At 45.8% G+C, this 17140-nt stretch overlaps 1 protein-coding gene across 2 annotated transcripts in view; it reads left to right on the forward strand.

Moving 5' to 3' along the window:
* Window positions 1–17140, forward strand: part of CTIF (cap binding complex dependent translation initiation factor) — a 318671-nt gene that overhangs the window by 223580 nt on the left and 77951 nt on the right. Inside the window, exons 8-9 of one of the 2 annotated variants that reach the window (XM_067545642.1) lie at window positions 2613–3057; window positions 6205–6534. In XM_067545642.1, coding sequence (XP_067401743.1) covers window positions 2613–3057; window positions 6205–6534 — 775 coding nt within the window. The remainder of the gene's footprint in view (window positions 1–2612; window positions 3058–6204; window positions 6535–17140) is intronic. The other variant, XM_067545643.1, reaches the window with a different exon arrangement.

The raw sequence follows: 17140 nt of genomic DNA on the forward strand, positions 1-17140 counted from the left end.
CTTTTTTTATGTGTTGCAAGCACAGATAATCTTGTCTTGACAGCTTGTTTGGAAATCTGAAATGTCCAAGTTCAGTTGGAGGATGCAAGACACACTTTGGCTGCATCTGCTGGCAGGAATTTCCTCAAGCGTCCGCTTCCTGTAGAAAGGAACAAGGGGGAAATGGTCCTCACTTTTCAGTGTGGCAGGCGCACACTTTTTTGTTTGTTTGTTTGTTTATTATTTAGGATGATAGTGTCTGCTTTGTGAGAAACATCCCACGCCAAATACGTTCACTCTTCCAGCGAAAATACAGACTGTGGACACAAGTGGATGAGCAGCCAGATAACTTCATTTTACTTTGCTTTTCAGGGAAACATACAGTCTAATCTAGTAGTTGGAGCAAGGGGCTAAAAGCCAAGACTTGTGGGTTGTTCTGATGGCTCCCCTACTGACTAGCTCTGCTATCTTGGACAAGTCATTTGCGGACAGTTACTCCAATGTGTGCCTGAGTAAATCTCCACCTTAGCGCGCAGTGACTCAGTTTTCCCATCTGTAAAATGTGGATAAAGGTTTTCCTCTACCTCACAATGGTGTTGCAAGACATAATAATTGTGAGTAAAGGGTCTCTACAGCGTGGATGACGTGCTATAGAGGGGCAAAGCATGTCTCTTCTGATAGAGCAGATAATGACTCCCTCCTTTTTCTCTGGAAAGAAAATGGCTGAGGAGTAATGGGGGGTCAGGTGAGGAAGGAGCAGAAGCCCACACGCCATGTTCATATATAACTTGACACTCTTCTGTTCCTCCCCTGGCCCGCACAGGAACGCTCTAATGTTTAGCCAGTGTTGCTGTGCAAGCCTGCTAACATATGAATGCCATAAATAGGGGCCTGTAGGGAGAAAATGCTATTGATATCCATAGAGGAGATTGTTTTGTAGGGCAGAGAGTAAAACAGTGGGTGTTTTGCTGAAAAGTAAAACCTGAATAGAGAAGGTTGGCAGGTGGGTGTTGGATTTGATACTTGTTAATTTTCTTTTCTAATTTTGTCTCTTACTGCTGAGTTTGAGCAACTCCTGTTACATTTTTAAAACTGTCTGGATGAGAACAATTTAAAAAATTCAGAAGCCAGAGGTCTCCAAGTTGGTGGAACAGGGCAGGGGATATATCCAACAGTCCTTTTGTCGTAAACTTATGAAACAAAGAGTATCCCTGAGCTCTCTTCCTTGCCTGGCTTCTAACCAAAGTCATTTTTACTGCTGAGGTTGGGAGAAACCAAGTCTTCAGATCTTTGGTCGAGAAGAGACTGATAAACCACCATAGCAATAAGGCTGGAATCCTACAAAGGGGACCAAAGCAATTAGTGTCCATTGATTTTCAAATGGGACTTGGCCACCAACTCCCTTGAAAAAAAATCCAACCCAGCTTTTTGGAGAAGGTTCAGAGACGTGACAGATTTTGTGCCATCTCAGATGGTGATGTAACATCTCTCCTGTTTTGTTGGGAAGATGCACAAAGCTCTTCCCTCTAAGAGGGGGGAGACTTTCTAGTGAGCCATGAGACACAAAGACCATCTGGGACAAAGTGGCTTAGCCTGCCAGGTCAATGGTGATACAGACCCCATTGGCAGGGATCAGATCCATTGGGCTCAATAGTATGTAAGATTTCTCAGGTGTCATGAAGCCGTCTTTGCTACTCAAGCCTAGGATTAGCGATCTATCTTGGGGTACTTACATGGCTTCCGTTACCATAGTATCTGAGTGTCTTGATCTTTAATGTATTTATCCTCCCAATACCTATGTGAGATAGGGAAGTGCTATTAACCTCATTTTACAGATGAGAAACTGGGGCAGAGAGAGGATAAGTGACTTGCCAAGGTCGCATGGGAAATCTGTGACAAAGCAGGGACTTGATCCACAGCCTAGACTAGCACTCCAACCACTGGACCATCCTTCCGCCCATAGCAATACATTCTGTATCATTGGTCTAGATGATTTTTCTTTTAGGCGTCTTTTGATTTAATACTTTTTCTCTCTATTTCTATAATCTGCCAAGAAAACCTATTTTTATTTAAGACCTGTAGAATTGTTAGGGTTGGAGACTTGTTTAGGACAGTCATGGGCAGGTGCCAGAGAGCAAGTGAGAGCAGCTGACACTAACCAGGAGAAAGACAGAAATGGGAGAGAAGGGTCAAGAGATTGCTAAGTCTGTCTAGCCCCTGGCCGCATGGCTCCAGGGAAAGAACCAGCGTGGGCACAGAAACCACATGAAAGACATCTGGTTATGACAGTAATCATCCAGGGGTCTATGAAAGGCGTGTTGGGTGCACAGCAGGGCTTGGAGGTGTATCGATCAGCAGGAGAGTGATCTGCTGGCTGGAGTCATGTGAAGATGGTCAGATTGTAATTTTTTGGGATCGTTTTTTAAGATGTTCCCATTGTATGGCTGCCGTGTTACTCTGCACGGCTGAGCAGCTCCCCAGTAAACCACTCTCTTAGACAGTAATGATCAGGGAAATACTCACGCCCCAAATAACACCATTGGAGAAGCCCTGGTGGCAAGCTTGTTGCTGCCCTGGTGCAAATGAATATGGGAGAAGGCGAGCGTGCTGACTTTTTTGGTTTGTGTTTGCAGGAGACAACAAAGGCCTCCTGGAGGAAACAAACCGCAGCAGCAGCACACGGATCATCAGCAAGGTACCGCCAAACACAACAGGGAACACCAGAAACTCTACCAGGGAGGCCAAGCCCCTCACTCCTCAGGGAGGCCAGGCCACCACGGCTACAGCCAAAACCGGCGATGGCACCACAACCAGAAGCACTCACCCAACGACAAGGAAACGCACAGAAATGCCAAAGAGACTGAGAATTTGAAAATCGAGGACGCCTCCGTCTGCATGGTTCACATCCCCCTGGAGATGCACCGGAGCACAGAGGCCGTGGAGAGACCGTCTCAGCAGTACATTCAGGAGCCAGAAACCAAGAGGAGAGACAGTGTTCAGGAGCGCATCGGGGAAAGGCCCAAGGTCAATTTGCTCCAGTCTTCCAAAGACAGGCTGCGAAGGAGACTAAAAGAAAAGGTACCATTCCCGTGGGGAGCTGAGTTTCCCTTTATAAAAAGCCCAACTCCTGATCATTTCACATACCTACATGGGGGCTAAGAAACATGGGGCTTGTTCCTGAGCACAACCAAACTTGTGATCCAATTTCCTAAAGTCAACACTTTTTCTGATGGGTGGCTGGGTTTTTGTGATTCTTCATCAGGCCTTTATGGACACACTGCTGAGTCTCTCAATCTAACTGCACCTAACCTGTATTCATGTTAAGACTGAGTTTTCAAAGGAGAAATTGTGCCCCTCCCTCCCCCCAGCAAAAAATCCTATGCGAAGATGAGGGTTATGAGCAAAAACAGGAGCACATGTATTTCCCAGCCTCTTTGCAAAAGCCAGCTTTTGCATTTCTAAAATATGGCTATGCGTTTCCTCCAGAATTTAGATACTGAGTACAGAATTCAGACTTTGAACATTGGATATTTAGAGTTAGCCCTTTAAACCTGATAACTATTTATTTAGATAATTGGATAAATATATCAAAAGCACCCTTGTCCTTCCCCCTTTCCTTGAACAACTCAACAATAACAAAACTATTGTTTGCAAGTGATGGATGAGAAACCCTTTTTGGAAACAAAGTTTCAAATTTCTGAGGATTTCATAGATAATCCATCCACATGCACCCTAGAGAATGCAGGATTTTTATTGTAAGTTTATCTGTGCATATTGAAAAAATCCACTCAAATGAATTTTCAGCAAAAATGTCCAAATTTGTAGCAAAAAAATAAACAAACAAATGCGCAGAGCATATCTAGTACATGAAACGAAACATACCTGAACATAAACAGCTCTATTGTGTGTTTGCGTACATACCCATTTGAATATGGCTGTATGCCTGTATATATGCAGTGCGATATAGATTATTTTAATTCTTATCTGTGTTTACAGGAGAACATTGATACTCAAACTGGTTTAAAATACTCACTTGCAAGTTTCTTTCTTGTGACCTAATCTAGGGCCTGATCTTGCAAATGCTCATTCACCTAAACAGTTCTGACTTGTGTGAGCAATTTCACTTGCTTCTGTGGGACTGTTTACATGAGACGAGATGATTTTCAGGATCAAGTCTATAATCATAACTTCTGGGAGCCTTGGCTCATGTGAGAGCAACACTCCAGGTAAACACCGAGCTATGTTTATGCCCCGTCTCCAGCATTGAGTTAACACAGCTGGCCTTCTGATAGCTCCACCCATCAGGTTTCAAGGTCACACCTGGAGTTTACTAAAGGTTTCAGGGGACTTTCATATAGTCTGGCTCTCATTTTATAAATGGAAAAAAAGAGGGAGAGAAGATCAGCTCATAGCAAGTGTGAGATGTCCACTGCGTATCTGTCCCTGGCAAAAAGTTTCACGGCATAATTAATTGTTAAAAAGCTGCAATACAATGAGTGGTAATGTTATGAATTTAAATGCAGAGAAGCCAAGAGATGAAAAAATTAGAGCTCCTGTAGCAACTGTAACTCATGCAGATTGTGCATATGTTGCATGTGATATTCTTGATTACCGCTTAGGTTGTTCAGTTATATCCTGGTCTAGGTATTTCTCTGGTGCTGTAGCCTTGTAATCTGAGCACCTCGCAAATATTAGTGAATTTGTTTTCGTAAAAGCCCATAAGGCAGGAAAGCAGCAGCATTATTCCCATTTTACGGATGGGAAACTGAGACATGGAGCGATAAGGTGACTTGCCCAGGATCACACAGGGAGTGTTTGGTAGAGCCAGGAATTGAGCCAAGATCTGAGTCCCAGCACAGTGCTTTAACCATGAGGCTAACCTTCTTCCCACTGGCCAGAGTGTATGGGCTGTGAGTTTGTAACGTGAGAGGGAGAAAGAAGCAAGGTCTACTGGGCCCAGCCTGCTCCCACTAACAAAGAAGGGAAAGTGAGAGGAGTGGAAGCGAGAGAGGGTTACAATGAGAGCGTACGGCATAACATGGCTGACTCTCCTGTAGCACTTGCTGCACAAAAGCAGCACAGCAGAAAGACATGAGTTAGCAGAGTTAGCGCCTTGTAGCATTTCTCCTAGTCAGTGGCTGAATACTCAAGGTCCCCTGTCACCTGCAATATGTTGCAGAAACCTCAAGCGCTCGCTGCTGACCATTGTGAGCTGCTGCGAAAGGTATGGGAGGGGCTTGACTAGAAGATCCATAGCGCTTTCCACCTTCCAGATACTTTATGAGTGCTAAGTAATCCCTACAGCGTCCCTGTTGCAAGTCTAAGTCTCATGCTACCCAAATGGGAAGTAATTCTGCTAATGCCTGCCACGAAAATGATTAAAGGTCTAGAAAATGTGATCTAAGAGGGAAGATTGAAAAAATTGGGGTTGTTTAGTCTGGAGAAGAGAATATGGAGGAGGGGGGACCTGATAACTGTTTTCAAGTTCATAAAAGGTTGTTACAAGGAGGGGGGATGTAAACTGTTCTCGTTAACCTCTGAAGATAGGACAAGAAGCAATGGGCTTAAATTGCAGCAAGGGCAGTTTAGGTTGGACATTAGAAAAAAACTTCCAAACTGTCAGGGTAGTTAAGCACTGAAATAAATTGTCTAGGGAGGTTGGGGAATCTCCGTCACTGCAGATGTTTAAGAGCAGGTTAGACAAACATCTGTCAGGGGTGGCCTAGATAATACTTAGTGCTGCCATGAGTGCAGGGGACTGGACTAGCCAACTTCTCGAGGTCCCTTCTAGTCCTACAATTCTATGATTCTATGTGCCCAGTGTGACCTTGGTATTTCCAGACGCCTGAGCAAAGTCATGCTGCGTCAGAGTGTGCATGGTATAAGTAGCCCTGGCTTTTCCCTCCAGGCAAACCTGGCTCATTGGCACTCAGTAAACGTCACACCTACGAGGTACTTAGGTATATCTATCACCATGGCATACATGGGGACACTGAGGCACAGAGATGTGATGTGACTTGCACAGGAGTCACAGATGGAGTCCCCGTCAGAGCAGTAATTAGCACTCTCAAATTCTTGGCTCCCAGTTGTGACCTTAGATCACTAGAGTGTGCCACTAGAACGTGCCTAGGTTTAGATCTGATTGTATGACTCCGATCACTCCCCACCCCCTGTTTTCTGTGGGAGATCAGGGGCTGATATGTCTGTTTTTTCCTTGTGTAACAGACGCCTTGTCTTTCCCTTTTCACGGACCAGGACGAAGTACCGGTGGAGGCAACCAACCCTCAAAAGAACAAAATGGACAAATTAATCGAAATCCTCAACAGCATGAGGAACAACAGCAGCGATGTGGACTCCAAGCTCACCAACTTCATGGAGGAGGCCCAGAACTCCACCAACTCCGAGGAGATGCTGGGCGAGATCGTCAAGACCATTTACCAGAAAGCGGTGACAGACCGCAGCTTCGCCTCCACGGCCGCCAAGCTCTGTGACAAAATGGCGCTCTTCATGGTGGAAGGGACCAAGTTCCGGAGCCTGCTTCTCAACATGTTGCAGGTAATTAGATATTTGCAGCTGCTCCCAGTGTGTTATTACTAGAAAGAAGTCCATGAATTCTGACCATAGTTGAGCTTTTCCCAAGTTCCAATCTTGCCCAATTAATTATAGAAAATAAAAGTGTAAGTGGGGAGAGGGCAATGGTTTTTGTGTTTGTTTATGCAAGTGTTTCATGGTTACGACAGACCAATATAATTTTATAGGCACCATCCGGTTCATAGCCATCTCTCTCCCGTTCTATTTTAAAAACTCAGTTTAACAAATGCTCATTCCCCAGGCACAGTTCCGCCTAGTTTTAACCCATAAAGCTCTAAAGCTTTGTTTGAATAGGGGGTGAGACTACATGACCTCCTAAGGTCCCTTCCAACCCTAATCTTCTATGATTCTATAAGTACTTCAGAGACTACCTCTCTCCTTATGCGTTCCCCAGCGGTTGATATTATTATTGTTTATATTACTGTAGCACCTACAGTCTTGAACCAACATCAGAGCCCATATGTTGAGTGTGTACATAGACAGTCCCTGGCCTGAAGAGGTCGCAGTCTAAATAGACAAAATAGGCCAAGGAGGAGAATGGAAGGCTCTTTATCCCTGTTAACAGACAAGGAGTAGAGGCTCAGGGAGATGAAGGCCAAGATACCCAAAGGGACTTAGGTACCTAAATCTCAGAACGTGCTGCTGCAGTCCACAAAATCCCCCACTCGGCTGCCACCTAACACCATAGGTCCCTAAACTCACTTGCCACCTAAGTTTTCTCTATACAAGTTCCCTAGGCATCTAAGTTTCTGTCCCTGGGCAAGGACATTGCCACCTCAGGCAGGCATCTAGGTGGCCTTTCTCACACCTAAGCCCAGCGTGTTCCTCAAAGCAGGTGCAGATAAGCGTTCCCCCACTGAGCTGAGCTGTGGGGCTTGCATCTAGTAGGTGTGCTCAAAGGGCACCTCTGAAGTCCCTTTGTGGATCTGGGCTGAAGTGACTTGCCCAAGATCACGCAGAAAAGTCTATGGCAGAGTCTTAAATTGAATCCAGACTTCTGGAGTCTCAGTCTAGTGCCAGAATTACAAGATCTCCCTTCCCACAAGATCCGATGAGGCACTTGAGGTGATAGGCACCTGAGGAGACAGCCCTCTATGGGAGAAAGCTAGGTGTTATCAGTGGAGGGTCCTCACCGGTTGTATATGTCTCCCCCATTGGCCTGACGGAGCCCAAGTTCATTGCCACTATGTATACCCCACAGCTCTTGCTACTAAACATATGGAAATAATAGCTGATAGCTGGTTTAGTCCAGTATGAGCCCTGACTCAACTCTACAGTCTAGCAAGCGGCTCACCACTGGACAATAATTGCTGGCATCGACCTGCGTGGCTTGCAGCTATATCAGCTGCCCTTACAACCCAGACAGTAATGATTTGTGCGTTTGCAGGTCGTTGATTATCACGGGCAACTTTTTTTTATCAGCACACAGCACTGAGTTTACTGTATCATATCCAAGAACACTATAGAAAAGCAAAGTCAATTAAAAAATAAACTGACAACCATGGCATTTAGACCATAATAATGATATGTAACCAGGTGAAATGGGATTGTCCCCTAGGCACCAGCTGCATGCTGATGGAGAGCGCAGGCTTGAGTGTCTGTGTTGGTTTATGATACTGTTCTGCAGCTCATCACGCGGTTAATATGTGGTTATTTGGTTTGTGGGAGAGGCTATCTTAGGCCTGGTCTACACTGCCAGCGAAATTCGGCGGCAGTCAACGGGAGATATGCAAGCTGTGTAGAGTAACTTGTGTATCTCCTGTCGACGTCCTAAATTCTAATTAGTGTGACGTCCGCATTACGCTGCGCTGATGGGAAATGCCCTCCCGTCAACACAGCGTTAATCTTTTTGCGGGGGTGAATTTATGGAGTCGACTTCCGGATTGATTGAGCAGGTCTCCGCTGCCGCTTAATCGATCCCGCAAAATCGATCCTGCACTGCCGACAATGCCGCCGGCAATGCAGACGTACCCATAGAGTCCCTAGGCCTGTCTGCACCCTTCAACATAGCCTCCTTGTTCCCTGCCTGCAAAGGGCACATGCTGCTCCTGATTATTTGTTTGGCCAAGGAGGTTTGGTCCAAAGCCCATGAGGGTCATTCCTGACTTGACCTGAGTAATGCACGGACCTGCCTTTTTCCACATCTCTGATGGCCTGGGTCTATGAGATGTGAAGCTTCAGCCTTGACTGGTGGGCTCAGTTTAGCTCACAGTTTTGCAGGGAGGCTGGCTGGTTTATGGGATTGATAGGCTGGGGGACCTTTTTGACCTGTTAGTTATATGTCTGAAGCCAGATCAGCTCAGCAATGCTGATGTGGTGCCAGCCTCAAAGTCCCATTGGCATTTTTCTTAGTGTCCGGGCAACTAAAATACCTGCACTTGGCTGACGTGTGTTATGGACCAGGATGTAGGCAGTTTGAGTGATCAGAGCAGGTGTAGTGGGCTAAGCAGGCATCCAGGTTGGGGAACAAATTTGAGGGTCAATGTCAGAGTGAAATTGGCAATTACCAGAGCCAGGGTCGAGCCAGAATCAGAGCCAGGAATGAAAGCTGAGGGTTGGGGCTGGGGTTGGATACCAAATGCCAGAGCCCAGGGTCAAACCTGAGTCAGGGGTGCAAGCCAGGACTGGTAACTGATGTTTGGAAGCAAGATGTAAGGGCAGGAACCAGAGGAGAGGCAAGGATCAGGCATGGCGCACGAGCACAGTGGGAACCAGGAGCAAAGGTGGGGTGAGGCAGGAACCAGGAGCGGAGCAGGAATCAGTAACAGGGTTGGGTGCAGGATGCAGGAAGGAGGCACAAGCTCAAGGTCCAATGCAGCAGCAAAAGGGAATCACCTGGTTGCTCAGAGAACTTCCTGTGCCTTCTGGCTCAAATAGCAGGGTTGCACCAATCGCAGAGCCAGACAATCCTCCAATCAGGGCTCCCGTGGGTGGTGCCTTGGCTGAGGCTATAGTCCTACTAGCTCCTTGGCCCACCAGTTTTCAGCAGACACTGAGTGAAGGTCAGGATGTCTGGGAACTCACAGACCTGTGTTCGAGACCCAGGACATCACATTATGTGGAGGAAGGGGGCTTCTGGGAAATGATGGCAGGGTCTCTCTCACTTCTGAAATAAGGCTGACCCCAGCTGATGTGGGCACATGTATATCAACTAAACTGTCTGTCCTCTGTCTACTCCAAGCAAGTGTTGAGCACCCTGGGTGTAGTCATGGCTGATGTGCCTCTTCCCGTGGAAAGGGTCATCGTCACTGAAACAAGCAGGGTTTGAGAACCATAGCATCACTCCATGAGCCGAGGGGGCGGTTGATGGGAAGGATGCCCTTAGTGGAAAGGACCAGGTGGATGAGGATTATGTGGAATGCCTCTTGCCACGTTAAGGCATTCATTGTCCATAGCATGTAACAATGTCGTACCTCAGCCGGTGATGTTATTTTGTATGGGTACAGGCTCCCTTTTTGTGCTCTGCAGAGAGCAGAATTTGATTCTTTGTTTCTGTGTATAAATTATTGAGGGGAGGGGAGGGTGACGTGGGCGTGGCCCTAACTTTCATTTCGTTTCTGACTCTGATGGTTACGCACGCATTCTGTCAGTGAAATCACATTGTTCTTTGAGATGTACCGTTCTGACCATTCTGCTTTCCTTCGCTGCTCTGGCTGCAATTCATCGCTTCATTATACTTGGCGCTGCTTGGTTCCAGTCCTGTATCTGGCTGTGCGCAGCGCACCGGGCTGAGGTGGGCTATGGACAAAAATCACCTGGCAGTTGTCTGGCCTTCTGGTCCTGCTGTGGATGAAATGCTGAAATTCCTTCTTGCTGCATACCCACTCTTAATGTCCGTCCAGCTGGCAATAATGCTGGCACTCTGATTTACATATAGACAACCGCTGACTCCCGCTGCTTTGTGAGAGATTTGGTGCAGCCCCAAGCCAGGAAGAGAGAAGAACTTGCTAACGCGCTCCTGTATGGTCCTGCGACTGTTGCTGCCGCTACTGTGACATTGTCAGCTGGGACTCTCCATTCTCTCCAAAAGAATCTGAAATAGCAGCTGTGGTGAATGTGCAGGCATGAGCCGATCTCAAGGAACCTGAGGGTATGTCTGCACCGCAAGGAAAATCCCGTGGCTGGCCCAGCCGACTCAGACTTGTGAGGCTCAGGGTGCGAGGCTGTTTCATTGCTGTGTAGACTTTTAGGCTCGGACTGGAGCCTGAACTCTGGGACCCTCCCACCTCTCACAGGGCCCTAGAGCCCAGGTTCCAGCCCAAACCCAGACATTTACACAGCAGTGAAACAGCCCCACTCCCTGAGTTGGCTGGCACGGGTGTCTAGCTGCTGTGTAGACAAGACCCTGAGAGCATTCCTTGCTCAGAAGGCTTTGTAAAAGTTAGCCTCGGATGGTTGAGCTTTGTGTCACTAGCTGATTTTTCACTCGCCAGTTGAAAGGCTTTGTGTTTCTGTTTAAAGAAACCAACTCCAGTGAATGCTGTCTTAAGTGACTACTCCAGTGACCCACAAAAGTCAGTTGATTCCTGGTGGTGACCTTCTAATGAAGATGGAGCAAAAGCATATTCATTATTCACTACATTTGGGATACTTCAGGCCTGTTTCTTGAGAAAGGGGCTTGTCTAATAAGGGTGACTTCTTTGCACACATTTTTATTGTGTTAATATCAAGGATATGCTTGCTGTTCTTATGAGCACAACAATAATCAGGCATTACCTTCGAACCCCAGGCCTTCGGCTACTTTGGGAACACTAATTAAACCTTGCAGTACGTATCATCCCCATTTTTCAGATGAGGCGCAGAGAAGTTAAGTGACTTGCCCAAGGTTAATCTGACTAACTGACAGAGCCAGGAGTAAAACTGAGCAGTCCTAGTTCCCACCCTTGTTCTTTAACCATTAGAGGATCTTTCTCTCAGGCAAAGTAACTGTCTTCTCTTGATTGTCTGCTGTTAACTCTTCCTTCAGTGCAGTAGGCGAGATCCTTGCTGCTGTAAATGGATGTAGAACTTCACGGTCTGACTGCTCTAGTATTTTGAGTGCAGAAGAGTCCTTGAAGATTCCTTCCATTTTTTCCATTGACTCTATGTCCTTTTTTATGGAAAATGATGATTTTGGGATGCTGAATCTTCCTCTTCCTGATTTTGCTAAGTTGGGAGGTTTTCAATAAAGTCAGAGCTTCACACTCCCAAATGTTGTTTATTCGGGCAGTAGGTAGAATTCTGTCAAATGGCAGGAGATGAGGAATCAAGGTTCTGGGTTCTGCCCTGCTACTAAGTCATGGTCTGATCCTCCCCAATCACTGTGTCTCTCTGCACTCCCGTTTCCCAACTGCACTGACATACTTTGAGGTCTGTAAAATGGGGTGATAATACTGACTTACCTGTCTGCGTGTTCATGTGTGAAGCACTTTCATATTAGAAGAAGGTTTAATATTAAGTACAAATTAAAAATACCTATTTCATAAATTGCCTGTCACTTTCTGGTTCACCTTGTGGTCAGCCAAATCTCAGGGACTAGCAAATCTCATGAAACTCCATGCCTCTGAAAAAAGGAAATTACACAGGGAAGGAATCTGCCCCCGAGTTCTCTGAAGCTGCCAACAGAAAGCCTTCAATATGATGCAGATCCTCAGCCGTGTATGTCCATTGTATTCTGTATTATTAAATAGCTCTTATAGTAACACGGTAAACCTGTAGATTGTGCTGGGTGCAAGAAATCTCAGCTCTTGTTTCCTGATGGTGCTAACAGATGGGGGAAATCTTGACTATAGTAACAGAGAAATTGCATTATACAAACCTTTAAGTGACAACAAGACTTATTTTCCAGTGGGTTTACAATGAAGAGGGCTTTGCTTTCACAACTCTGGGTCGATGAGAAGGCAGGCATGTATAATGAGAATCGTAGCTAAGAGTGGCTTGTTGATGCACAGATCTCAGAGCTTGGAGGAGTCTGAAAGAGTAAAAGAGATATTAATGTGTAATGTGTCACCTGTGACTCCTCTAGCTAGGCAAGCTGATGTTAAACTATACCGTTATTTATCCTCTTGTATATGTACATGTTCCAGCAACAAGGTCAGTTATACAATGTCCAGGTTCTGTTCAAGGAGTTTGTTTTCTAGCTCAGTCCAATGCTGGATGATTGTATAAGCACTCTGCCCTTGCATGCTGTCAAACATCGGTCAGGGATCTCAAGACACTTCCACAGATATGTAACTAATTAAACTGTGTGAGGTATGTTGCTACCTTTACCATTAGTTCCTTTATTCTGCACATGAAGGAACTGAGGCACAGAGGTTAACTAACTAGTGCAAGGGTCATGCAGCAAGTCTGTGAGCAGGCTAGATCCATGATATCTAGCTCTGCAGTAGACAGAAACGAGACTAGAACCCAGCGGTCCTGACACCCAGAACCTGCTTTAACCAACAGTCCACACTCCTTCGTTACTGAAGGAAGAAAATTCGAGTTTTGCTTAGGTATGTTTTTGTGGCTTTGGAGGTTGCAGAGACAATATCAACAACTGGCATTTTACTAAAGACACTTTGTGGGCTTGTTCCATCTTTCTGTTATCTTCCTGCTGGTTAAATACACAAGCTTAGCACAGGCATACGGGAATTGCTCATCCTTTGAATACTTGTATTTTTCCTTGAAGTCATATGATTTTTTTATTCAAACCTCTTGTGGCTTTGTCTCAGTTCTTGCTCTTGTTTCTGCAAAGAAGGTGAAGATGATGCTAGATGACTATGCTGCTATATGTCCTTGCAGTGGGGGGTGTAGTAGAAAGTGATAGCCTGAGACATGAGGCCTAGCATAACAGGCCAAGTATGAGTCCTGAGCTAAAGTAATGGTATAAAGCAAAGATAGTAGGAGTCATGCTGTGAATGCTGGCAGACTCACAGTAACTGGCAAGAACAGAGCTGGTATTACAAACACATTCCAAAGAAGTGCTAGTTATAAGCACATTTCAGAAAGGTACCAGGACATCCTAATACCCTAAAGATAACAAGGGCATACTGACCTCTCCAAATGACATTATAATGGATAAAAATATCTTGTTAATATGATGAATAGAGATGTTTTAACCGAACCATCCGGTACAAGGTAACGGGTGGTATCATACCACGTCAAAGTGTGGTACCTTGCCATGTCAAGAGGTGGCAACTACACACGTCAGAGGGATAATACGCAACTTGTTTGTATCAATGTATAAAAGAGGGTCTCAGAGGAAGGATCTTTGTCTTGCCGAGTAGGGAACGGAGAGCCCCGCCATTTACTGAGCCCGTACCATTGTCAGGAGCACACAATATTAAGTGTACTTGTAGTACGTATAAGGCACTTTTTGTTGTGCTCGTTTGACAATAAACCTGGCTGGGTGCTTTGTGTGCTGAAAGGATCTGTGGTCTTATTGAATAATTCGATCGTGGAGTGATGTCTCGGTTACCTGCGCAGAGCTGGGACAGCATACAAATGGGGAGGACAAACACACGCAGCCAACAACTAACAACATGGGGTCGATGCCATCCTTCGGGGCCTAGGGCATCAAGAGCAGGAATTTGAGGAAGCAGTCCTAGAGAGGCAGGGAGGAAATAAGATGTAGCTGATTGCTAGGAATGTTACACTGGTGCTTAGAGACGTCCCCGAGACTGGGGCCCAGCTTTGACCCAAAGAACTTACAGTCTAAATATATGAGAGAGACAAGGTGGGAGAAAGTCAAAATCATCATCATCCATTTTACCGCTGGGGATCTGAGACACAGAGGGCTGAAGTGTGTTGCCCCAGGGCACGCAGGGTATCTGTGGCAGAAGCTCAGCCCCAAGTCCCAGCGCAGTGGCATAACCACAAGCCCATATTGCCTCTTGTAAGACTGATTCCCAAGAAGTTCTCCCGCAGAATCACCAAAGACTGAACTTGGCGTAGAGATGATCTCTAAGGTTAAAAAAAAGAAGAAAATTGATTTTTTCCTTCAAACAAAATCCATGACCAGCCCATGATTTTGAGTAAAACTCACAGTAAATAATTCAGAGCCCTGATCCTAAGCAAGAAGGGTAGGTAGCATAAAATGCTGCCATACAATATGCAGAGAGGGAAAGCCCATGAGATGCCGGCATCTAACCCAACAGCAGGTGAAATTCCTCTTGGCAGTGGTGGTTCTGAGTTGCTCTTTCCCATGACATTTTTCAGTCATTTCTGGCAGTCACATTCTGGCAGTCACATTCAGGGTTAAACTAACCTGGGAAATCCTTAAAACATCCATGGTCTGGTGTTTAAAACTACTACCCGTCTAATTTGAATCAAACTCAGTGCCTCTGGAGACAGAACTAACGCACTGTCACGTGCCGGATAGGGGCCTAAACAACAGCAGATCCTCCTGTTTGGTGAGCTCTCTGCTAGATCCTTTGTGCCACTGCCAGAAACCTGTAATGCTTTCTTTAAAACATGCTCTGAGGAGACTTATCAGCAAGAGGCAGTGATTTACCATCCAGAAAGCTGTAAATCAGAAACCGGATCCCATTGATGCTTTTCTGAGAGCATGTATGTAGTACAAACAAAGACTCTGTCATTGTTGAAGTCTCCAGGAGCCAGGGATGCTGCTACAGTCATCAGGACTGGCGGAAAGAATCCTGGGAGTGGACACGAATTGGATTTGGAGAGACTTTTCCTCAGCGGGGGGCTTCTTCCTGCAGGTCCCATGTCTTGGGGAACTTCCTGGGCCAAAGAGGCTGTCAGCACCCCTGGGCACCACTACATTCAGAAGGTTGGGAGCAGACTGCTGCTGAACTGGAGGGATATAGACAGGATGGAAGAACGCTCAGGTGACCTGTCCCTTCAGCTATGCCAGCTGGCCCATGGACATCATTGCAGGATTTGTGACGTAACGGGGAGAATCCAGAGTAGCGGGGGGCAAGTCACCCTTGGGGGCCTTACAATGCCTTGCTGTTGTAGCTCCCGCATGGACCACTCACAAACAGACTTCCAGCATGCAGGCCACAGCCTGTGTGTCTGTGTTTAACTGCAGTCTGTCAGTTACACCCTGGCTTTCACCAGCCTTGGTTATACTGCAGGGTGACCCCAACACACCCCCAGTCCTGGATTTCCCCCCAGAAATGTATGTCATGTAACTGCGCAGCTCTTTCCTGGACAGTACAAATAGATTAAGTCTGTTGTTCCTTTATGGGAATACATGCCAGTTTATTATCTTAAATTAGAGTTACCCAGACATTTCAACTTAAGCATGCTTGATTAGCTAAACAGTAAAATGAGTTTATTAACTACAAAGAGAGAGATTTTAAGTGAGTAAAAGTAATGAGGCATAAAAGTCAGAAATGGTTACAAGAAAAATAAAGATAAAATACTTTCTAATACAGTAGAACCTCAGTTACAAATACCAGAGATACGAACTGACCGGTCAACCTCACACCTCATTTGGAACCAGAATAATCAATCAGGCAGCAGCAGAGATGAAGGGGGGAGGAAGGGGGGGAAAGGAAATACAGCACACTGCTGTGTTTAAATGTAAATTAGTTTAAAAAAAAGGTGGAGGGGGGTTTAAAAGGATTTCACAAGATGAAACTGTTTCTGTGCTTGTTTCATTTAAATTAGGACGGTTAAAAGCAGCATTTTTCTTCTGCGTAGTGTTAAGGGAAATGGTTCTTCCACAGCAGTAAAGTTTCAAAGCCGTATTAAGTCAGTGTTCAGTTGTAAACTTGTGAAAGACCACCATAACGTTTTGTTATGAACATTTCAGAGTTATGAACGATCTTCATTCCTGAGGTGTTTGTAACTCTGAGGTTCCATTATATCTACTTAAGAAACTATTATAGTTGCAAAGCAAACTTTCACACCACATGCTCCAAGCAGATTACAGACCAAACTTTCAGGTCAGGACCCCTTTCCCAGAGTCCAGTGGCGGTTTCCTGTTGTCTTCTTAGGTTCGGAGAATGAGGAGGGCAGGGGAAGACAAGGGGTGCCCTGGGGTGTTTGAGTCCCCCTCTTGACAAACGTTTCCAGCTGAGAACTATATGGAATGATATTCCCTACTGGTTTTTTTCACCTGTCTGCGCTTCCTTTGTTTTCCCTTCCTGCTTGATGACTCTGTTTACTGCTTAAATGCAAATTAAGGTAAGCACGCATTGCTTTGTTTAGGACACACCTGTTTGCCAACTTCTGCTTGGGCAGGGCTGCGAGGTTTGGAACATGGCTTAATACCATCATAAGGGGAAATCTTATAACTTCACATACAATGTTGCCAAACATACTTTATCAGGACAGTACTGACCAGCAAATGATGAGTTTTCAAATGACCCCTCACATGGCATACTTTGTACAAAGATTATTACAGCCAGAGGCTGCAGAACGGAGTGAGCCAGCCGGGCCATGGCTTGACCAACTTTTAGTGCCTTAATTTATATCCTCTCGGTGGGAAATTGGAATTGTGCCAAGCTCCGCCCAGGACTAGACACGGAATTAGCTTCCCGCCCGGGCATTGGAACTGGTCTCCAAGTTACTTCTCGCTGACTCGTCTGGCCGCTGCCCCCTCGCTCACCAAAGTACGACGCTCCCCTGCGATGGCAGG

Source organism: Emydura macquarii, unplaced genomic scaffold, assembly GCF_026122565.2.
Source record: "Emydura macquarii macquarii isolate MOO-44397 ecotype Brisbane River unplaced genomic scaffold, CSIRO-AGI_Emac_v2 contig_1045, whole genome shotgun sequence".
NCBI classification, from domain to species: domain Eukaryota; kingdom Metazoa; phylum Chordata; order Testudines; family Chelidae; genus Emydura; species Emydura macquarii.